Source organism: Lepidochelys olivacea, assembly GCF_965140295.1.
Source record: "Lepidochelys olivacea isolate rLepOli2 genome assembly, chromosome: 3".
In the NCBI taxonomy this organism is placed as follows: domain Eukaryota; kingdom Metazoa; phylum Chordata; order Testudines; family Cheloniidae; genus Lepidochelys; species Lepidochelys olivacea.
Window position 1 is genome coordinate 202,814,356 of NC_140413.1, and position 25,419 is coordinate 202,839,774.

The 25,419-nt window shown below is 40.8% G+C and overlaps 1 protein-coding gene across 3 annotated transcripts in view; it reads right to left on the bottom strand.

The window, feature by feature from the left end:
• PLCB1 (phospholipase C beta 1) overlaps positions 1-25,419 on the bottom strand; it is a 675,122-nt gene that overhangs the window by 226,855 nt on the left and 422,848 nt on the right. For all 3 annotated transcript variants that reach the window (XM_084624014.1, XM_084624013.1, XM_084624012.1), the window contains exons 4-5: positions 11,686-11,826; positions 3,345-3,424 (exon numbers count right to left, since the gene is read on the bottom strand). In XM_084624014.1, the coding sequence (XP_084480140.1) occupies positions 3,345-3,424; positions 11,686-11,826 (221 nt within the window). The remainder of the gene's footprint in view (positions 1-3,344; positions 3,425-11,685; positions 11,827-25,419) is intronic.

The following is a 25,419-nucleotide window of genomic DNA, read 5'->3' on the forward strand; positions in this document are numbered from 1 at the left end:
ACAGAGATTTAAATCCTAGGTGCCTGTTTTGTACACCACAGTCTAACCCTATTTTTCCTCATGTGACCTGATCACAGGAAACCTGTTCAGTCATTTTATTAATACACCCTGGACATTAAAAATTTGGATGCCAAAGGGAGGAAAATGCCTCTATAATTCAGCTCTACTGCAATCATTTTTAAATTGGATGACATGATTCTAATAGGACTATGATCACCACTTTATGCAGGACTGGCATTATAATAGGTGGGAAATGTTTAATCTTCAAAGTCAAAGATACCTTGAGTAACTCTGATTTGGCATCTGTGCTTAAGGGTCCTGGAAATCCTGCAGCACCTAAGTGAGCTATTAAATGGTGAAAAAATAAAAGGCATGGAGATACCATGCTTGCCTGCTATTCTACACATCTTAGAGTTGTAGCAATTTGTGTGCCCTTGTACATACACACACATGCTGTGCTTCCCCTAGAAGCAGTGCATCTCTGCTCTGTCCCCAACACAGGGTTGTGTCTACCATGCGCAATACAGTCTAGTGTTAGTAGTTTATGAGCTAAGAGCTGAAAGAGGAGGTTACTCACCAGTCACTGGAGGTTCTTTGAGATGTGTGGTCCCTAACTGTATTCCACTGTGGGTTACGCATGCACACCATTAGCCTGGAGTTGAAGAATTTAGAAGTAGTGTCTGCTGGTTTATGCATGCGCCCTGACTTGCCTTGTGCTTCTGTCCAAGGGGATAAAGGGCAGGGGCAGGCCAGCCATGTCTCCAGTTCCTTCTCCACCATGAATCTGACAGATTGGAAGCAGAGGGGAAGGAGGACGGGAAGTGGAATACAGATAGGGACCACACAACTCAAGGAACTTCCCATTACAGGTAAGTCACGTCGTCTTCCTCTTCCTGCCGTGCCAAAGGAGTTATCCACTGCCGAGTCCTGCACCAAGGCGTAGTGTGTTGTGAACGTGTGGACAGAACTCCACATGGCTGCTCTACATACATCTGTCAGAGGCACATCTTGAAGGGATGCCACAGTCATTGTTTGAGCTCTAGTGGAATGAGCCCGTACCCTCCCCGTGGGGAGAGGTTGATTTTACAGCTGTTAGCAGAGTTTAATGTAGCCAGAAATCCATTTGGAGATTCTCCGGGTAGAGATGGTGTGTCCCCTGATTCTCTCTGCTACCTCAGTAAATGGTCTAGGGGACTTCCTGATTGTTTTTGTTCTCTGCAGGTAAATGGCCAAAGTCTGTCAGACGTCGAGGGAATTGAGTCTATGTTCTTCTGTGGATGTGTGCGGTTTCGGGAAGAAAACAGGTAGGTAAATGGATTGGTTAATATGAAATGGGGAGACCACCTTTGGTAAAAATTTCAGGTATAAGCATAAAGAGACCTTATCCCTGTGGAATACTGTAAATAGCGGGTCTGCCCGCATAGCTCCAAGTTCACCGACCCTTCTCGTCAAAGTGATATCAACAAGGAAGGTAACCTTCGTGAATGCCAAAAGAAATCTTGAATTGTTTCTTTCCAGGGCACACAGCAGGGCAGACGCCACGGTGTCGTTATTAGACTCACAGCTCATGAAATACTGCAAGATCAGCTGAATTGTATTCATAATGCTGATCACAAGACTGGAGAGCAGTGCAGGATCCATGCTTTCAGGCAGAGATGGCAGGCACACAGTTTACAGGGGGTGTTCAAAAGTGGTACGAAATGAAGTTAGAAGCTCACGGAATGATAGGACCGAAAGAACTGCATAATGGGATAGTGAGCCTGCCCCCATGGTGAACGGTGATCTATTCCCGTATCTCCCAGGGGAAGAGGGTGGTGAGTTGCGCTGTTGGATAGCTACCCATGATGCAATGCTCTATCTGTCAAAGCAAGAGCACCCAACTGTGGATGTGCTCTGCTGACACAAGGAGCGTTGTGTGGCATGCACAACCAATGTAACTAAAGCAACATATAACTGTCAATGTAACTTGTCTTAACTCTGTAGTGTAGACAAGGCCTTACTGCTCAAACTTCTCAGGTATGCCTGGGGAAAGTTTGACACATATTGCACCCAGCTGCGATGTGAGATTCTCCCAGGCAGTAGAGGCAGTGTTGGTGGTTGTCGCTGACTGAGAAGGATTGCAGGAGGAGGTGCAGAGTTTGAAGACCAGAGTTCTGGGCATAGTTCGGTACCCTAATGGAGCATGGGGGAAGGCCCCCCAAATTCTACTCTATTCTAAACTGGTAAACTACTAAAACTAGGAAAATAAGTAGAACTATTAAAGCTATGACTAAAACCGATAGACATATGTACAATTAAAAGTATTAGAGCTGCGTCAGAGATGAGGACCCTGGAGGTTCCAACCCAGACCATGAGGCAGTGAGAAGGAACTGAAGACGCAGTCAGTCCGTCCCGCCCTTTATCACCTTAGATGGAAGCATGAGGTGAGTCAGGGCACATGCACAGACCAACGGACACCACTTTCAAATTCTCCAACTCCGGGTGCATGATGCGAATGCATAACCCACAATGGAATACAATAGGGACCATCTCTCAAAGAAGACTCAAGTGTCATGTTCTGAGCCCCACAAATAGCAACCATTTAGATAAATGAATCAAGCGATGCTCTGGGGTTAGCTCTGGAAAACAGTGTCGCTTGCTTTATCCTGTTATAAAGAGAACTGCATTCAAAGTATGACGTTCTCAGCACTGTCACTTAAACAAAACTATCTCTGTCTGTGCGTTCATCATCCACAAGACACCTGGTAATCTTGGATTTATTCAACTATGTTTCTTTAATTTGCAAAATGCCTGCTATTTTTATGAACTTCTCATAAACACCCTCTGTACTTTGTCCTACAACACTCAGAATCAATGTATTGTGTGCCAATGAATCTAGATGAACAGATTCACAGTTTCTCTCTACTGAGTACCGAGACCCGAGGGATCAGCCGGAGGAAAATGGAAATCTTGTACTTCTCATTCTTTGACTAATAATAGATAGCACAGAAAAAAAACAGAGAAGTGGGTCAGTCTGAAATTCATTGTTTTTAACCCTGAGCAGCAGTGCCAAGACCTGACGTCACTCTCTGTGTGTGTAGCAGGAAGAATGCAATGGCATTCAAAAGTATATTCCAGCCACGTCTCCTAGGTAATAGTTTGTGAAAGGAATCATATTTCCCTGATTTTTTTTTTTTTTTAGATATCAGTTTTTTGAACTCAGTGAGAGAGGAAAATCCATGTTTATAGAACTGACAAGCCAACAAAGTATAAACAATAGATGGTAAGAAGGCTGACAAAAGAAAAAGGAAAATGACTCAGAACAAGGAGCAACACCCTTGGCAATAAATATTACTGCTACTTACGCTTTTTCCAGAAATGCATCCCTTGACATGTTGTGTGCCAGCAGGTTTGTTGCCAAACTGAAAACTTTGTCCGTCCATTCCTAGGGAGATATAAATTACAGTTGATGTAGCCCAGATGCAGCCTCTCAAAGGTGCTTGTTTAGACCTTTATTTTCATGATGGCAAATAGTTTCAACATGAGTATCATTAACAGAAAATGTTTCATAAAAGCCTGAACCATGCGTTTCCCAACACAGCTTAAGTTCTAGACTAAGGTACTGTCTTTTTCATTATGCATAAATCAAAACTTTGACACCTGTGTGTTTCAAAAGAGATTTCAAATATTGTCAGATAGGGCCTGATGCAAACCCCACTGCAGACAATGGCAGTCTTTTCGCTGACTTCAATGGACTGTGAATCAGGCCCACAAAAAAATACCTATGACCGTGTGATGGCCACCATCTTGGTGGATACATCACTACAAACCAATGAAGTACAGGAAAGTAACATAGTTAGGCAACAATACTGCACTTCCCCCTTAAGGTATATGGTCAAAACGTATATGTAAGTATAGATTTTATATGGGCTACTATGCATTGACCTGAGAAATATGCAAAAGAAACCACAGCATCAGGGAAATACCGAAGTGGCTTGATTATCTGAATATCCTGGGGGAGAGGAGAGGAGAATGAATGTTCAGTTAATAGTTTCCAGTAAGAATACTTTTACTGCAATTAACTGATGTTGACAGACAGGATTTTGTTTTGGATAGACACAGGCATGTGGATACTGTGGATTCAGTCAGATTAATAGTTCCATCGAAGTCACAATCATGTGGTTAATTAAAATTTTGCATGCTCTGGTGACGCGTGCTGCTGGGTGCACTGAATCCATCACTGCACGTGCAATATGTTCTTCCTTTCTCCAACACTACTGACAGCTCTGCTAATCCCCCGTCATTCAAGTTGGCAGTTGGAGGGTTATATTTGATACCCCCTTTCCTTTCCTTCCCGCAACCAGGATCTTGCCCAATCTTGTTGTTTTTTATAACATTTCCAGAATCTACCCCTTTTGTCTCTGCTTCTAAAACATTCATTCATACCATAATTTTCCCTTTCACCCAGACTACTGTAACCTCCTCTTCTCCAAGCTGCCTTCTTGAGTCTATCCAACATTCAACAGCAAAATAATATTCCTCTCCTGCCATTCTGAATGTGTCAAGATTAATAATGGCAAAGTATTCTGATACCATACCTTTGTACATGGGTCTCTAGTCAAACAGCCCCAAAGTTGATTCTGGTTCTCAGGTCACTCCAAGTTCAGCATGAGGGAGCCTCAAGAGCTCATATCTTGTACAGTCCCAAGGCAGAGTAGTCCTCTGCAGCTGAGCCAACAACTTTCTCCCCATGACTGAGTTTTCTGGCATACCCAACAGCGACAGCAGACACCTGGGCTAGATCTCAGAGAGAGACTTCTAGCCCTGCTGGTCACAAAGTTGTTCTGGATTTACATACTCATTGCCGAGAGATTTTGGACCTCTGTCTCCCAGGTCCAAATACAGACTGTGTTGTATTGTTTTTCTTGACCGTAACCTTGTAAGGTCTAACCTTAAGACACAAGGGATGTGAGAACAACAAAAGAATAGGGCCTCTAGCATCATTACTCTCCTGTGACTGTTTTCAGCAGAGGCATATTAAAGATAGCATTTTATTTCATCCTGGAGTCTCAGTTTTCCAGTCTCAGAATAGCCACATTTTGTAAACATTGCTTTGTTTAAGCACGAATAACAGCAACATTTAAAAACGTTCTTTGTGACACTAACTGCTGCAAAGTTTAACAGCAGCATAAAATGTTATTTTAGCATCTTAAGATACGTTTTCTTTTAAGAAAACCTGGTGGGCTCTGTTTTGGTCAGACAGAACTATATCACTTCAAATGCATCCCAAGAACTGAGAGTGGACAGGCTCTTACTGGATTTTTATTGCAAGCATTTTTTATATGCAGTTATCCTTGTCAAGATATTTTCCCTCCCTAACCTCTCTATGACACTTGCAAGAGAAGCAACACTCGAGCCAAGTAATCTAACGCCTACCCTCAGATTGAGCAATAACTGACCCTGTCAAATATCTGTGTGAAGCAATGAGTGAGAAATAATACTTGATCACTTCCCCTCACTTTCAAGGGTATACATTTAAATCCCCAAATGCTCCAGCCAGTAAAGCCAAGAAGATCAGGAAAGCTGCCAAACGTCACATCATCCTTCCTGTCATGAAATGATGGCACTGAGCAAAGATCCAAAGCTCACTGAAACCAATGGGGGTCTTTCTGTTGACTTCTGTTTGGATCAGACTATGAAACAAGCGGTGTCCTGTTATTTTAGCTACCGAATGGACATCCGCTCTCTTTCGTTAAGCAGTATTGTATACAGTCAATACTGAGATCTGGAATTATGATGCATCATATAATTAAGGCCCTTTATTTTCAGGTTTTTTTAGTTTAAAAATTCCTGGAAATGTACCAGTGTTTAATACAAAAAATTAAAAACAGGTGAAAATCAGTGCAAAAAAATCTACTTTGCAATTTCTAGGTAAATATTACTTTCTTCTCTTGTGTTTTTTTTTTTTAACTTAAAAAAACCAACACTTACGCTCTCAAATGTAGTTAGACAGGGTTTTCATTTTTGAACCATTTTGGCATGAAAAGTAGTTCACTAATTTTTATTTGCTTTGAATGCTGCTAACTATCCAAGCTATCTGTCAAGCTGCTACTGTGTATGTGCATGGGATTGATAACATGTACACCAGTGCTCAAATCATTCCAGTACTCCTAACCTGGCTCCCTACTCCAGAAGGAGAGATGGCAGCTCAGTAACCTGGCACAGGTTATCGAGCCGTCATCTCCCTTTCTGGAGCAGGGAGCCAGGTCCAGGGAGTTCTGGCACTTCCAAAATTCAGGTAGAAATTGGTTAAAAAAACACCCAAATAATGCCTTTTGTAAAGCCTGGGAAATTTTCAGTAAAAAAAAAAAAAAAGGTAAAAACTGAAAACCAAGGTGTTACATATAACACATCGTGGTAGCCCACATTACTAGCAGCATAGATTCCACAAGGCAAGCCATGCTGAGACTTCATCTATGGGATGAATAGCTATTATATATAGAAAGAAAACAGCTGGTATTTTACTGTGGGAAGATTACAACAGACTCACAATCACGGTTGCTTACCATGGGATTGTAACTATGAACACTTACCCCCATACATAATGCAAAAGGAAATGATAAATCTGGAGATTTTGAAGTAAGATTTTGCTAGTGCCAACAAACTCCTCTCCCAAGTTGGAAGCCTCTGAGCTATGGTATTTTTTAAAAGCAGAAAAATGGAGCCATGCAACAAATTTTAATTTCAAGCAAACTGCTTCCATCATAATAAAAGAGCCATATGTTCCTGCTCTCCTTTTGGCTTTGTTCTGTTACCATCATTCATATTTATATCATTTCTATTAACTTTACTAACAAATCAGGTAGCTGTTATGTACTCTAGTCAGTAAGGAGCAAACAATGTGTAGTATATTTTGAGAGCTCTTGCTCAGTGAACACATTTCTTTCATCTATTACATGAATCAGAACATATACCTAGAGGCATTTATCTCAGTATGAGAGATGAGAGCTATTTTTCATGGCAAAAGACAGTACCTAAGTGCTACACATTTTTGAAAACATTTAATTCAAATCAGAACTGAATATGCGTGAAGACAACGTTTTTCGCATGTTTGTTTTTGGCTCAAAATTACCATCTGAAGTTGTTGAAGTCACATGTTTCAGCATCCTCTGGTATGAAACATTTCATTTTATTTTTTTTTTAAAGCATGACTCTGTACTGTTTATTTTATTATTTATTTTACTGCTTATTTTAACAAAAAAGGAAATTTGGAAGAATAAAGAAGTATACTAAAAAAACATATCACAGAACATATGGTATCTGGGCACATGCTGTAGATAAATCACTTAAGGCTTATCTACCAGGGGACATTAAGGAAGGTTAATAGAAATTAATTTTTAACATGGATTAGATAAACAGCATTAAACCCCCATGTAAACACTTTTATTCTGAATTAAAGTGGCCTTAATTTGATTTCTTCCTTTAATGCACTTACACACCTTTATTTAATACAGATTAACCTTCCTGAGTGTCCCCATGTAGACAAATGAGGGACTGTCCCTCATGTATGGAGGAAATGACAAACTGTTAGCTAAAGGCCTGATCCAAAGCCCCTTCCCACCTAGATCCAGTTGTTCCTTGAACTGCCACGTACCCAGCACGTGATCTAGCCCTGTCTCAGTTCCCTTTCTATCGGTACTGGTCATCTCCCCAATTTTTATATTAAGGACCCTACTTTTTGAGCTCCTTATCTGTATAAAATCTGTATATAAATCTTTCTCTTCAACAACATTTTCTAAGTAAATGGAAAAGAATGAAATGAGGACCATAAAAGATATAGAACTAGACAAAATAAAATAGGTTCTGAGACTGGGAAATAAGACAGTTGAGAGCTTTGTCTGTCTAGGAAGTCTGATACTGTATAACAGTCAAGCGGATGTAGAATAGGTGAAATAGGAATGCAATGGTCAGAGTTGTCTTTAAACAAAGGTAAGGGAGTCTCTTTCAGACCAGACTGATGATCCTTAAAACTCATGTATCAATCACACTGGTGGATGAGACCCTGCATAAGTTCCTATGTGAAGAGAAGGATTTTTTGATAGCTTTGAAAACAGATTCTGGAAGAGGAGCATAAAGATGAAGTGAATGCAAGAAATGAAGACTGAAACCATCAGAAAGACAATGATGGGAAACAGCAGGTGTCTGAAGGGGCAGAGATTAGGTTACTGGAGGAAGAAAAAATGCTTTGAAGACAGTTAATGGAGTGGAAGTCAGAAGCTCCAAGGGTTTTCAAGAGTAGTTCGAATGGAAAGGATCAGACAAAATGGGGCTGGGGAAACATTGCCCTTGATCATATAGGGAAAGGAGAAAAATAAACAAACATGGAGGGGCTTATTCTCCTCTCAATTACACTGGTTACAGCAAAGCGACTTCTGAGTTACCTCAATATATGCCAGAATCAAGACTCAAGCCCAGATGTTGACCCAATGTGTCTGGAATCCCTTGCAAATTCTGCTCCTTGATACACACATACAACTCCCATTTAAATAAACAAAAGAGTTGCGTAACTGCCATTCATCTTCATCCCCACCACCATTAGAATGTATCTACTAATCCATTTCTTGGATTCCCAACAAATGAGGTACAAACAGGCACTCTCTGTATTAACTAGCATGTCTGTTACCTTCAACTCACACCTAGAGAGCATTAACAATTATTTATTTTACCTAGAGAAATGTGAGCAAAGCAGTGTATTGTGACTTCATTTTAATTTTCTAGTTCTTTATTTAATTCACGTAAAGCAAGATCAGTACTAAATGCTTAGCTTTAGGCTCATATCCGCATTAATTCTATCACAACTCAGAGAGTGGAGGTGAGGAACTGAACCTTTTGAACTGAATGACCAGTAAAAGTCTTGAAAATATATTAATTTCAAAAGTTGAATAATAATAAACTCAGATCCTACAGAAATATAAACCAACTCCTGTAAGAAAAAAAACACAATTTGATTATTTAAATTGCTTTGTTAAGATCTTTTTCAAATAATTTTAGGTTAAGTTTTTCAGAGTGAGTGTTTTTAGCTTGAAAAATAACATACTCAGGATTTAAAAGATTAGATTTTATTGGCAAATGTCAATGAACGTCAATTTCACTGTACCACAAACCTACAAAAAATGTTTCCAACAATAATAATTGAAATTTACAGATAGGCGAAATGAGACAAATGCATCTTGAGATCTTATCAGAGTTTGACTGAAGGATATTTGATGTATATTTGTCATGTGATGTTGTCAATTTGTGTTTTATAGTTATAATGCTTTAACTTTTTGAATCTCATCATCTACTACCATTAAATTATTGCTGTCTGACCCACCCCATTGCCTGACTCCGCCCATTCCACAACTAAACATTTAAATCAATAAAAATAAAAGGCTTAAAATCCATTTTGCACAACCTTAAACCTTTACATCCATGCAAATCTAAAGTCAGTGCTTAGAAATAAACAAACGTTATCTGTAGAAAACAGCAAAAAATAAAAATTGAATTCTGCCAAGCCCAAACATAGGACATGTGAAAGGTAAATAGCAAAGTGTGCATGCCAGTGACTGAGAGTATGTTTCCAAAAGCACATATGGCAATTGGGCACCTACTTTCATTGGAAAGTCAATGGGAGTTAGGTGCCTAATTGCCATCTGGGATTTTGAAAATCTCCTCCTAAATTTATAAGGCCCTGATCCTGCAATGAGGTCCACATTAGAAGCTCCAGTGAGGCTTTATGTGGGTGCAGGGATATCTCTACACTCATGGAGTTCATTGCAGGAACTGGGCCTGTGAAAAATTAGAGGGTTTATTTAGTATAGTGCGGTATATACAAGCAGGGTGGGATTTTCACACTGAAATAAGTGGGAGTTTTAGCATGACTTTAATGAGAGCAGAGCTATGTCAGTGCTGAATGCTTTTAAAAATCCTACCCTCAGGACATACTGCCTGACAGATCAGTAACAAATGAACTCAGCTGGTTTACATATATGTCAGATTACATTAAGGATAAATTAAGAGCCTGATTCAGATCTTAGTTACTAAAATCAAAGAGATTAACTCTGGATTTACTAAAAGAAAAGGAGGACTTGTGGCACCTTAGAGACTAACAAATTTATTTGAGCATAAGCTTTCGTGAGCTACAGCTCACTTCATGCATCTGTTCTTTTTGCAGATACAGACTAACATGGCTGCTACTCTGAAACTCTGGATTTACTGTAGCTCAACCTCCACAGAACCTAATTTTATTTACTGTATTTTCACTTTCCATCAATAACTTGGAGATGGACACATAACAGTATTTCTGGATTTTTCTAATTTGTCCTTCAGATAGCAAACATATCATGACTTTGACCCAGGATGGCTAGACTGGAAAACAGAAAAGAAAGGCATACAACTCGTCCCGTGTTAGTTCATTTCTTCTTTCTTCCGAAGAGTGAGCAGATTTGCGCAATTTGGCTTTATTATGCCTTTACATCTTCCTTCAAATTCTTTTTCCATTCATTCATGTTTATTTCAAGTGCTTCCTCCCATGCAGGATAAACCTGTGTTGGGTTTCTTAGCAGCCTAGCTGTACAATGTACTGTGAGGTAACCATTCTGCATTTTTTATATCCTCCAGGATCAACCAACCAGCCAGAGAGAATTTGCAATCACAGCTGCATGGGGAAGAGGGAAGCCACACCCACACAGGGACAAATGGGTTGCTGCTCATGTCCCTCCCCACATGGGTGGATGGTCTGCTCAGGTGGTGGGTCTCAGAGGCCAGGGCTGCGCACGCTCAGAAGAGGGTTGGCTGAGAGGCCAAAGGGTACTGGTGAGTAATGAAAATATCCCCTTCCCTAGACAAAGAGCAGGAGTCTATAAAGACTAGCAATCTTTGGCCAATCTAGAGGACTTCATGATCAAAACATTATGATTTTAATTAAATGAATGTAGGCATTTAGGAGGTATTTGAAGACAGGGAACTAAAGCTTGCGTTAAAAAATCTGTTGTATTTTGCCGAATACATGTTAATTTTATGCAACTTGCCTGTACTATAAAACTGTACAAAAAAGTGTTTACATATGGTAATCACTAAGAGTGGAGAAAAGACATGCTGAAAATTTGTGGAGTACTAACCTTTGCACACTACAAGAAAGGCTAGGTGTATAAGCCATGTGTCGTTGCTGGCATATCAGTTTATAAATAGGCAGGTGCAGATAAATAGACTCTCAAACCTCAGTTCATTACTTTGACCTAGGACAACATTAAAAAGTCAACAGTTTCCGCACTGTGGTATCACGGATATCCCACAATAGGAAATGACTTGTGATTGGTGTTGATAAAAATTGACTTATTATTGGAAATTCACAATGCATTCTTTGACATGGAGGCAATTTTCTGGACATACAGTTGTTTACAAAACACTCATTCCGACTGTGCAAAGAGAATAACCAGCAATGTTCTGAGGATAAAGACACCAATGGCTTACAATTTCCCATGAACACACTTTGCTGCTGTGATGCAGTACAGTATATTTCTCTAACAGCAAGCTGATTTCATCCACGAGTGCATCTTAACAATCCCCTCCTTTTTTCTATTTTACCCATATTTGAATAATAAATAAAACAATAATAATAATAATAATAATATTCATAAATGTAAATAATGGTAACATTGAATGTACCTTTGCTATTTCCTCTTGAAATGCCACTAAGTTCAAGTACGATATGTTGACCAGATCTGGACCATAGACAACAGTTATCATTCGATTCTCCAGCCGACCTCCTAGGTTCCCAGCATCCAACAGTTCACGCAATTTTGGATCCTGCAAGTAAATATATTGTGAGACAGTAAACATCTGATTTGCAAAATAACTTGCATTTTGAGAGACATGAACATTTTAAGCATCAGCTACATTTCTGGCCTGGTTCATTCCTCACTGCAAATATCCAAAGTAATCACCTCCAGGAACAGTGAAAGACTTGATCTTGATTTTCCAATGAGCCTGATCTCTGGATGGGTGCAGTGAAGAGGACAGATTGTAAGGGCCTCTTAAAGTTTCCCACCCATCTGGCCTCCTTAAAGTTAATCATGTTCTTCTAAGTGCTTTGCTTAATCACAGCCACAGAGCCTGATCCAAAATCCACTGAAGTCAGTGATTTTAATGGATTTTGGATCAGCCCCAACGTGGGAAGAAAAGGATTTCAGCTGATTTCTTCCCTCACAAAGAATTCAAGCAGAATCATTAGAAACGACACCACCACGTATAACAGAAGAATATACTTTTACTCCACTCCCTTCCCCTCCCTTCTCCTCCCAAGAGATCTTTTAAGAAAATAATAAAAACATATTATTTTAATTGAAAGTTATAATCCAGATATATTTAATTTGCAGGATTTCCAGTCTCATGCTCTTATAGCAATATTAATCTGTAGCAGTGTTGTAAAAACAAATGCATACCATTTCTGAATAGTGAAGAGATAATTAATTTTGCAGTTAACTATAGTAACTGAGGTTTGCCACTGGTAACACAATCTCTAACAAGAACCTGTTTCAGGATATTTTGTTTATCTCTTGGCTTCTGATGATTTAGACTGCAGCAGTGCCAACCAGCGTGCTAGGTCAGTGTTTCTCAAACTGGGGTCCATGGAGCAGGGAGGGTTTGGGGGTCCCTGAAACATTTTAAATCAAAATGGGGGTCCTCGGGTTGCTAAAGTTTGAGAACCTCTGTGCTAGGCGCTTTCCAAACTCAGAACGATGCATGGCCCTTGCCCTGAAGAGTTTACAGTCTTCAGACAATGACAGCTGGTGGAAAAAAAATTTTGAAGTCAAACTGGGTGACATTCACCCCTTTGCTAGCACAATCTGAAAGCGTAGGCTTCTTTCACAGGTAAAATTTTTCAGAATGTTATAAATATAAAAATTTGCCAAGCGAATCGGATCCTTACTGGGTTAAATTAAAACCAACACTCGCATTCCTTCAGAAAAGTTAAGACATGATGAAATCTCTCTAGTGAATTGAATCACTTGTGATCTATGAAAGACATATATAATAGCAGCTCCCATTTAGCGCTCATGTAAACTTTTCCCCCGTTGAGCAAATGCCATTATTATTCATGCTACCGTTCTTCAAAACTCAAATACCCTTGGAATGACAAACTAAGAGCTATTTGTCCTCTATAAATGGGGTTTATTATAGCAGGATGATAAATTTCAGTGTGTGAAAATGACCATTTATCTTGGAAAATAGGGAGATCTCAGCACAGGAGGAATATCAACATGCTAGTAGACATTAATCTAACACGGACATCTTCTGATAGGTATTACATGCATTTGCATGCATGGCTTGTAAGTATCTACTGAATGCTTACCCTGGTTCAAAGGAATATTTTGAAGCACCACATGTTAATTGGAAGGAAATAGAAAAGCTGTCTCTCACGGGATGCTGAGCTTCTTTAAATATTGGGTACAACGGTAAATTGCGTCGGGAAAGGAGACAGAATAATAAGCCTATTCAAATATGTTGAAGATGAGGAATATTATGGTATGTGCTCTGAACCAAAGCAGACCTCACGGATAAACAAGTTAAAACAACGTTTTCACACCTCAGACACAAACAGCAAAGGAATATAAAAGCAGGAGCGGCGGCCAAGGGCGCGTGACGGAAAGAAGAAAGAAACAGAGATGATGTCAGCTAGCTGCTGGGTAAGGAGAAAAACAGACCGAGAAGAAATGTAGACTTTTCAGTCAGAACACAGTGTGTACAAGGTTTACTCAATCTTTACCCAAGAGTATAAATAACACAGGCAGAAGTCCAGCAACAGAGTGGGGGCTATCCAGTATATTGCAATGAATGCCGCATGTATAATTACCTGCCTTGTGGGCAAGAGGCATGCGTGTGCATTCGGTGAAAGCTACTCAGGGCCCTCAGAGTGCAAGTACAGGCTCTCAAAACCAGAGGGTTTGAACTGGAGGATCTAAGAAAGATAGAGAGGTACAAAAAAGAGACTTTTCAGGACACAGTAGAGGAGAACCTCCCGCTCTGACAGCCTCTGGGCTGCTGCGGGCAATAAAAGTCTCAGTGAAGGAAAACATCAAGCTGGAACAGAGGGAAAGAATCCTATAGTTGGGACTCTCCTTACAACTGATGTCATGGTATCCTCTCACACTGAGGATACCCCTGCAAGGAAGAGGACCTCAGTTATTAGGAAGAGACAGGGAATAGTAATGGGGGATTATTCAATTATTAAAAATATTAATAGTTGGGTTTCTGATGACTGAGAGAACCTCATGGTGAATTGCCTGAAGGGTGTGAAGGCTGTGAGACATCTAGATGGTTCTCAAGACATCTAGATAGACTGATGTGCACTGTTGATGAGGAATTGGAGGTTGTGGTACATGTAGGTACCAATGACATAAGGAAAGGTAGGAAAGAGGTCCTGGAGGCCAAATTTAGGCTGCAAGGTAAAAGATTAAAGTCCAGAACCTCCATTGTAACATTCTCTGAAATGCTTCCAGTTTTACGTGCAGAGCCAGTTAGACAGGCAGAACGGCAGGGTCTGAAGGCATGGATGAGACGATGGTATTCTGGAGCAGGGATTTTGCTTTATTAATTATTGGAAAGGAGACGTCTACACAGGAAGGATGGGCTTCAGCTAAACCAAAACAGAACCAGACTGCTGGTATGTAAAAAGACTAGAGGAGTTTTTAAACTAAGGATTGGAAGAAAGCTGACAGGTGAGGAGCACACAGTTCACATAGAGATATCCCTAGGGGAAGATTTATTAAGGGGCATACTGTACATCTTAGTAACGATGAGAAGACAGTAGTTGATAAAGTACAGGTAGGAACTGAAGAGACAATCAAACGAAAAAGAGTCCCATTCAATTACATTACACGAAGGCAGACAATTAAATATTGACATATTTAATAATGCTTGTATACAAATGCTAGAAGTCTAAGAACTAAGATGGATGAATTTGAGTGCCTGGTATTAAATGAGGATATTGATATAATAGGCATCACAGAAACTTGGTGGAACAATGATAATCAATGGGACCCGGTAATACCAGGGTACAAAATATCTAGGAATGACAGAGTAGGTCATGCTGGCGGAGGAGTGGCACCATATGTGAAAGAAAGTATAAAGTCAAATATAATAAAAATCTTAAATGACTGAAATGTCACCATAGAATCTCTATGGATAGAAATTCCATGCTTCAATAATAAGAGTATAACGGTATGAATGTACTACAGACCACCTGACCAGGATGGTGATGGTGACTGTGAAATGCTTCGGGAGATTAGAGAGACTACAAAAACAGAAAACCAAACAATAATGGGGGATTTCAACTATCCCCATATTGACTGGGTACAGGGCACCTCAGGACGGGATGCAGAAATAAAATTTCTAGACACCATTAAAGCCTACTTCTTGGAGCAGCTAGTCCTGGAACCCACAAGAAGAGAAGCAGTTCTTGATAAAGTTCTAAATGAAGCACAGGATCGGGTCTAAGTGGTGAATACAGCTGAACCACTCAGGAATAGCCACCATAATGTAATTAAATTCAACATCCTTGTAAGGGGGAAAATACCAAAGAAATCCACCACATCAGTATTTAACTTCAAAAAAGGAGACCTACACAAAAATGAGGAAGCTAGTTAATTAAAAGGAACAGTCACAAGAATGAAATGCCTGCAAGCTGCATGAAAACTTTTTAAAAACACCATAATAGAGGCTGAAACTAAATGTATACCCCAATTAAAAAAAAAACAGTAAGAGGACCAAAAAAAACCCAACAACAACAAAAAACCCACCATGGCTATAAAAAAGAGTAAAGAGGCAGTTAAGAGAAAAAAACGCATCTTTTAAAAACCGGAAGTCATATCCGTCTGAGGAAAATATAAAGGAGCATAAACTCTGGCAGGTCATGTGTAAAAGTATAATTAGTAAGGCCAAATAAGAGTTTGATGAGCAAATAGCTAAAGACACAAAAACAAACAGAAATTTTTCTTTAAGCACATCACAAGCAAGAAGTCTGTCAAACAATCAGTGGGGCCACTGGACGATCAAGATGCTAAAGGAGCACTTAAGGAAGACAAGGTCTTTGCTGAGAAGCTAAATTAATTCTTTGCATCAGTATTCACTGCAGAGGATGCCAGGGAGATTCCCACACTTAAACCATTCTTCTTGGGGGACAAATCTGAAGAACTGTCCCAGACTGAGGAATCAGTAGAGGAGGTTTTGGAACAAACTGATAAACAGTAATAAGTCTCCAGGACCAGATGGTATTCACCCAAGAGTTCTGAAGGAACTCAAATGTGAAATTGCAGAACTACTAACTGTGGTATGTAACCTATCATTTAAATCAGCTTCTGTACCAGATGACTGGAAGATAGCTAATGTAACAATTTTTAAAAAAGGCTCCAGAGGCCACCCTGGCAATTACCCGTCGGTAAGGGTAACTTCAGTACCAGGCAAATTGATTGAAACTATAGTAAAGAACAGAATTATCAGACACATAGATGAAGATGGTATGTTGGGGAAGAGTTAACGTGGATTTTGTAAAAGGAAATCATGCTTCAGCAACTCACTATAATTCTTTGAGGGGATCAACAAACATGTGGGCAAGGGTGATCCAATGGACTTAATGTACTTGGACCTTCAGAAATCCTATGACAAGGTCCCTCACAAAAGGCTCTAAAGCAAAGTAAGCAGTCATGGGATAAGAGGGAAGGTCCCCTCATGGACCAGTAACTGGATAATACACAGGAAATACAGAGTAGGGATAAATGGTCAGTTTTCAGAATGTAGAGAGGTAAATGGAGGGATCCCCCAAGGGACCAGTGCTGTTCAACATATTCATAAATGATCTGGAAAAAGGGATATACAGCACAAAGTTTGCAGATGATACAAAATTATGCAAGATAGTTGTACAAAGCAAAGAGTTACAAAGGGATCTCACAAAACTGGGTAACTGGGCAACAGAATGGCCGACGAAATTCAATGTTGATGAATGCAAAGTAATGCACATTATATAAAATGACGTGGCCTAAATTATCTGTTATCACTCAAGAAACAGATCTTGGATTCATTGTGGATAGTTCTCCATTTATGTGCAGCAGCAGTCAAAAAAGCTAACAGAATGCTAGGAACTATTAGGAAAGGGATAGAGAATAAGACAGTAAATATCATAATGCTTCTATACAAATCCATGGTACAAATCCCACCCCTTGAATACTGTGTGCAGTTCTGGTCACCCCATCTCTAAAAAGATATATTAGAAATGATAAAGGTACAGAGAAGGGCAACACAAATTATTAAGGATATGGAACGGCTTCCATTTGAGGACAGATTAAAAAGGCTGGGATTAATCAGCTTGGAAAAGAGATGACTGAGGGGGCATATGATAGAGGTCTATAAAATCAGGGATGGTGTGGAGAAAGTGAATAATGAAGTGTTATTTACCACTGCACTTAACACAAGAACCAGGGGTCACCCAATGAAAGTAACAGGCAGCAGGTTTAAAACAAATAAAAGGAAGTACTTCTTCACACAATACACAAACAGCCTGTGGAACTCCTTGCCAGGGAATGTTGTGAAGGCCAAAGGTACAGCTTTGTTCAAAAAAGAATAAGATAAATTCATGGAGGATAACATCTATGGCTACTCGCCAAGATGGTCAGCAACCCCATGCTCTGGGTGACCCTAAACCTCTGACTGCCAGATGCTGGGACTGGATGACAGGGCACGGATCACTTGATGATTGCCTGTTCTGTTCATTCTCTTTGAAGCATCTGATGTTGCCAACTGTCAGAAGACAGGATATTGGGCTAGATGGACCATTGGCCTAACCCAATATGACCATCCTTATACTCATTCTCCTTCCCACAATCTGAAATATGATCAACTAACTACTAAAACATTCATTTATAAATAGTTTAATGGATTGACTTCAGAAGTTCATTATGCATAGATAATGTTTTAAATAAGAATGAGGAGAGCTATGAAACCATCCAGAATTATGCTTGGATTTGAAACCACCAGGGACTACACCACAGACTGCAGTAAATGTCATTCAGGCTTTATAATGGGGGATTACATATATGGGGGTAAATAGATTTTATTTTTTAAAAGTAAATCATTTGATCTTTCTCTACTAAAAATAGTAGCAATGTATCATACTGCGAGACTACATTGCTTGCAGTGCAAAGGCTAAAAGATGGATACATTAAGGCCAGGGCATCAATAATATTTTACTATATTTGTCTCCTGTGTGTTCTGAATTTGTTTTTTTTAGCTTGAAAAATAGGTTTTATTTGGTACTGGGTCTGCATGCCACAGGTGCAGATTACTTAGCTTTAAAAATTGCCTGTCTGCCCTGTGTTGGTTAATTTTGTTGTAGTAAATCTATATGAATTGCTATTAAAGATATAGGAAATAATCACAAGAAATGCTCCTGAAATAGATTGATTTTTTACATTTTTTCTTTCAGAAATTTCCAAGATCTTCCAGACTTCTGGACCTGACCCTCCTATTGAAATCTGAAATAGCTCCCCGAATCACAGGTGTAGATACCCAACCCATTCCAGCTGTGCATTTACATTGGGGTGGCAAAGAGAACTCTAGAAAACTCATTACCAACTTCCCTGCATATTTTTTGCTAAAATCATTACCCCGGGCATATATGAAGAAATTGGGACCCAAGTGATAATTCTGATAAATGGCAAAATACTACCCTTTTAGGTCATGCCCAAAGGAGGTTTGGCCCTCCAAGGGAGGTGGTCTTAGCCCCACTTGTGACCAATTACCTGCCTCTCCAGTGATGGGTCTGAGGGCAGGAAGGAGGTGATAGTCTAAAATCATCTGCTCCTCAGGCCAACAGGCAGTTCAGTGGGGAGAAAGACCTGCAAGACACCCTAGGTCATAGGAAAGGACCTGGACAGAGGTCAGGCAGCAGGACCTGATTTATCCATTTGATTTATGTTAGAATGGTCTGGTTTGGTGAAATAAACCTGTCCCTAAAGAAAGGGACTGAAATTCTGCTGCTGTTTGGAACTTAATTTGATGCACCGGCTGGCAAGTGGGCCCACCAGGTTACAGTCTTGATCCAACAAAGCTTGATTGCCATTGAAATCAATGGAAGTCGGGAGCCTAAATGCCTTTGAGGATCTGGGCCTAAGTGTTTTGCTGGACTGGGACTTTAGTGAGGACACAGGGAAAAAGAAAAATCACCCAGCTCTTTCTAAGATTCACAGAAAACCAGCTAGACAAGCTTATAAAGAAAATATTTGTGCTATAGACGAAGTCTTTTGGCACCAAACAGTCAGGAACTACCATATAGATTAGAAGATATCTCTGGGCATGCTTGCTAAATGGCAGATTGTCAATGTTAGCATCCATGTAAGTCTTAAACATTGGTGCTAACATGATGAAGACTGTATTCACAGCTGATTCCAGATGTAGTGACCAGATAAGATTCTACTTCCAATATGCTTAGATGTTTGCTGCAAGAGATAAACAGCCTGTGATGGTCTTCTATACAAAAGGTCAGATGGTGGCTGACTCCATCCCACTGGAGTCTTTCACGAACTACAGTTCTCATACTGGACCTATCTGAAGACCTAACTCAGGAGATGAACTCACACAAACCCAGCATTTCTGCAGTGACACCCCGTGGCTCAAGCACTGATAGATGCCAGGGTGAGGAGCATTCTAAACAGACAAATACACGAAGAGTGACAAAGGATAGTGTCAGCAGGAGGAAAGAATTTAGAATCCATTTCGAACTGGTTCATCCATGTTGAACAAGGATAGGACAGGTGCCTGTGTTGCCATCCCCTTATGTAGGAGCTGAACTATTTCATTCTGCTCCCTCCCTGAAACTGGTAAACAAAAATATGCCCCAAAGTGAAGAAGCCAAAATAGAAGTGCAGAGCAGAGAAGAAATCCTCCAGCAACATGAAAAGAAAGCCAGAATAGTTAAGTGGATGGGATGGACGGGAGAAGTTTATTGATGGATTCTACTGACATTCATGAAACTGTACTGAACATTTGTTAGAACCCACTTAGCCCACAGGTAGAATCATAGAATAATAGAAGATTAGGGTTGGAAGAGGGTTGGTCATCTAGTCCAATCCCCTGCTCAAAGCAGGACCAACACCAGCTAACTCATCCCAGCCAGAGTTTTGTCAAGCCTGACCTTAAAAACCTCTAAGGAAGGAGATTCCACCACCTCCCGAGGTAACCAATTCCAGTGCTTCACCACCCTCCTAGTGAAATAGTGTTTCCTCATATCCAACCTAGACCTCCCCCACTGCAACTTGAGACCATTGCTCCTTGTTCTGTCATCTGCTACCACTGAGAACAGCCTAGCTCCATCCTCTTTGGAACACCCCCTTCCGGTGGTTGAAGGCTACTATCAAATTCCCCCTCACTCTTCTTTTCTGCAGACTAAATAACCCCAGTTCCCTCAGCCTCTCCTTGTAAGTCATGTCCCCCAGCCCTCTAATAATTTTTGTTGCACTCTGCTGGACTCTCCCATTTGTCCATAGACTGATGGAAATAAAATTCTAACAGCGTTCCAAATCCTTCTCCAGTTGTGATGTCTTTCCTTGAAGTCTGACCAATAGCATGTCCAGCAATCTCAATGATAGCTTCTCCAGTCTTAGGGTATATCCACAAAGCAAAAGTGGTGCGTGGGCTAGAACCTTGCATCCTGCTACTGCAGACAACAATAGCAGTGAAGACGGCCTTCAGTGCTGGCAAGCAACCCATGCACATACCCAGGGTTTGTGTTGGGCTTGCACTAATTGCACTGAAACTTGCACTTGACCATCTTCACTGCTAGTGCGACCCACATGAGCTGGATTCAAGCTAGCTTGGAGAGACTCGCCTTTGCACAGTTTCTGCTGACTAGACATATCCTTACATTACTGCCAGACAATGCAGAAAGGCTAGTGTTCTTAAAATGTAACTTGCTGGTATTTAAATTCCAACTAATATATGTTTTATATGTTACAGTCAATACAATATAGCCTTGTAATGATATCAGAATTTGTTTAACCTATCCCCTAAAATTTGCACCATCTTTAAGAGGAAATTGACCATACTGTTTTTGTTACATACTGTAGGCTGTGTATATAAAACATTACAATGTAGTTTTATTGACTTAGCTTTTAAAGCCTGGCTGGGACATGTTAGACAATTTCTCTCCTCAGAGATTAAAGGATATACATTCCCCACCCCCACCCCCACCCCCACCCGGATTCCTATTTGATAGCCGTGACATTTGGGGGAGCTGGAATACAGTATCCAACAAATCAGAAAAAAGATGGATTCTTCACATGCTTATTGTACAGTGCTTTTCATCCTAAAAGAAGAGGTATTTTACAAAGCTATTCTTTAGATAAAGAGACTGCAGTGTCTATATTGCTATGGCAAATGTTATGGATCAGATAATAGACCACATACCACCTTGGATATAGGAACCTGTTTTACTGAGGGGGATTGTTGCCAAGGCCAGTAATGACAAAATGAATGACAATGAATAGTCATTGGGCCAGGGAAAGAGGCACTAACCTAGGACATGAAAGATCCAGTGACTATTTATATATAATGGTTCAGCTTGAACAGGAGAGACTGAAAGAGTCCCCCATCAGGATATCCCATAGGCTAGTGGCCCAGGCACTCTCCTGCAGTGTAGGAGACCCAATTTCAACTTGCTTCTCTGCATCAGGCAGAGCAGGGTAGTGAACCTGGGTCTCCCACATCCCAAATGAGGGTCTGAACCACTGGGCTAAAATTTATAAGGGTGCTCTCGTCCTCCACTGCTCCTGCCACCCAGCAGTGAGCGTCAGAGCCCAGATCTACAGACTTGGGCTTGTGCTAAGATGACAAAGGCTGTGTAGACATCTGAGCTTGAGCTCTGAAGCCCAAGGAAGGGGATGGGTTTTAGAGCCCAAGCCACAATGTCTAGACTGCTGTTTTTAATGCTGTAGCACGAGCTCCACATCTCGAGACTCTGCGACTCACTGCTATGGGTTTTAAAATGCAGTGTAGACATGTGACCACAGCTACAGTTTTTTGGTGAATAAAATATTTGTGCAAAAAAACACACCCAGCTCTAATAAGCGGCATGCATTTATTGCGTCTTCTAATCATACTTCGCTCTCAGGGGCTGTGTGTAGCATACTGTACGTTGCCTAGCTAAGCCTCACTTTCTCTGAACCACAAGGATTAATGATTAAATTATCCCATCTCTGCAGAACAGATTTCTGTGTTTATTAAAGCCCAAACACTGTTTTTTCTCTTATACACATCAACGGGCAACAGACCAGCCAAGTCTTCAACTTAAATGTACTGCGACACCCATCTTACTAAAGCCTGTCAAAGCTTCAGCCCTTTCTTTTCCCCCCTAGAGCAGCTGAGTCTGAGATCTGTGTCAAGCACTTGGAGAATGTGCCAGATGCTAAAGATTTTCTCAGGACTGAACAACCAGGGTAAAATGAAATAAGTATCAAAAGACTCAACAGGAATACATTGCTTCTTAGAAACAGGTGCACAATTAAAATATTATAGCAAGTCTCATTCGTTAAAGTCATTAATTTACCAAGTTTTTAGTAAAATAAAGAAATGACAGTGGAAAGCTTCTTTCTTTTTTGTTACACGTTTTGTGCATGTGGGTGTGTATAAATTGCTTAAAAAGGAATGTTAGCTATAACAGGAAGGTATAAGTACCTTCTCAGTGAGAAAACACTAACAGGCTCTTTAATCTAGTGGAGAAAAGCATAACACAGAATCAATGGCTGGAAGTTAAAACCAAACTGGAAATAAGGCATAATTTTTTTTAATTGGGTGATTAAGCTTTTAAACAAACTACCAAGGCAAGTGATGGATTCTCCATCTCTTAAAGTCTTCCAATCAAGACTAGATGTTTTTCTGGAAAGACGTGCTTTATTGAAACACAATTTATTGGGCCGAATACAGGCGTACCTCGATGAAATTCTATTGTTTGTGTTATACAGGAGGTCAGGCATGGTCTAATAGTCCCTTCTGGCCTTAAAAATCTATGAATCTATGCCCTGGTCTACACTAGGAGTTTAGGTCGAATTTAGCAGTGTTAAATCGATGTAAACCTGCACCCGTCCACACAATGAAGCCCTTTTTTTCGATTTAAAGGGCTCTTAAAATCGATTTCCTTAATCAACCTCTGACAAGTGGATTAGCACTTAAATCGGCCTTGCCAGGTTGAATTTGGGGTACTGTGGACGCAATTAGACGGTGTTGGCCTCCAGGAGCTATCCCAGAGCGCTCCATTGTGACCGCTCTGGACAGCACTCTCAACTCAGATGCACTGGCCAGGTAGACAGGAAAAGGCCTGCAAACTTTTGAATTTCAATTTCCTGTTTGCATGGTCACCTGTAGCTTGCCACGCTGGCCAGAGCTCATCAGCAGAGGTGACCATGATGGAGTCCCAGAATTGCAAAAGAGCTCCAGCATGGACCGAACGGCAGGTACGGGATCTGATTGCTGTGTGGGGAGAGGAATCCATGCTATCAGAACTCCGTTCCAGTTTTCGAAATGCCAAAACATTTGTCAAAATCTCCCAGGGCATGAAGGACAGAGGCCATAACAGGGACCCTTTCAAGGTTCCTCCCCCACTCTGAACTCTAGGGTACAGATGTGGGGACCTGCATGAAAACCTCCTAAGCTTACTTTTACCAGCTTAGGTTAAAACTTCCCCAAGGTACAAATTAATTTTATCCTTTGTCCTTGGAATATCCACTGCCACCACCAAACTCTAACTGGGTTTACTGGGAAACGTAGTTTGGACATGTCTTACCCCCCAAAATCCTCCCAACCCTTGCACCCCACTTCCTGGGAAAGGTTTGGTAAAAATCCTCACCAATTTGCATAGGTGACCACCGACCCAAACCCTTGGATCTGAGAACAATGAAAAAGCATTCAGTTTTCTTACAAGAAGACTTTTAATAAAAATAGAAGTAAATAGAAGTAAAGGAATCACCTCTGTAAAATCAGGATGGTAGATACCTTACAGGGTAATTAGATTCAAAACATAGAGAATCCCTCTAGGCAAGACTTTAAGTTACAAAAAAGACACACACAGAGAAATAGTCATTCTATTCAGCACAGTTCTTTTCTCAGCCATTTAAAGAAATCATAATCTAACACATACCTAGCTAGATTACTTACTAAAAGTTCTAAGACTCCATTCCTGTTCTATCCCCGGCAAAAGCAGTGTACCGACAGACACAGACCCTTTGTTTCTCTCCCTCCTCCCAGCTTTTGAAAGTATCTTTTCTCCTCATTGGTCATTTTGGTCAGGTGCCAGCGACGTTACCTTTAGCTTCTTAACCCTTTACAGGTGAGAGGATTTTTCCTCTGGCCAGGAGGGATTTTAAAGGGGTTTACCCTTCCCTTTATATTTATGACAGACCCAAAGCAATGTCGCGTGAAACTTAAGGAGCTGAGGCAAGCCTCCCAGAAAACCAGAGAGGCAAACGGCTGCTCCGGGTCAGAGCCCCAAATGTGCCGCTTCTATGATGAGCTGCATGCCATTTTAGGGGGTTCAGCCACCACTACCCCAGCAGTGTTGTTTGACTCCTTCAATGGAGATGGAGGCAACACAGAAGCAGGTTTTGGGGACGAGGAAGATGATGATGATGAAGTTGTAGATAGCTCACAGCAAGCAAGCGGAGAAACCGGTTTTCCTGACATCCAGGAACTGTTTCTCACCCTGGACCTGGAGGCAGTCCCCCCCGGACCCACCCAAGGCTGCCTCCCTGACCTGCCAGGTGGAGAAGGGACCTCTGGTAAGTGTACTTTTTAAAATACTATACATGGTTTAAAAGCAAGCATGTTTAATAATTAATTTGCCCTGGCATTTGTGGCTTTCCTGGATGTACTCCCAAAGCCTTTGCAAAAGGTTTCTGGGGAGGGCAGCCTTATTCCACCCACCATGGTAGGACACACCAGGCCAGTAGCACGTACTTGGGAATCATTGTAAAACAAAGCATTGCAGTGTATGTTTTCTGGCATTCAAAAAACATCCGTTCTTTATCTCTCTGTGTTATCCTCAGGATAGTGATATAATTCATGGTCACCTGATTGAAATAGGGTGCTTTTCTTAAGGGGACATGCAGAGGTGCCCGTTCCTGCTGGGCTGTTGCCTGTGGCTGAACAGAAATGTTCCCCGCTGTTAGCCGGGGTGGGCGGGGCTGGGGGGTGAAGGGCTAGCCACGTGGTGGGAGGAGGCAAAATGCAACCTTGGAATGAAAGCACATGTGCTGTGTATGTAATGTTAACAGCAAGGTTTACTGTGAAAGAGTGTAGCCATTGTTTTAGAAAATGTGTCTTTTTAAATACCACTGCATCTTTTTTTTTTCTCCACCAGCT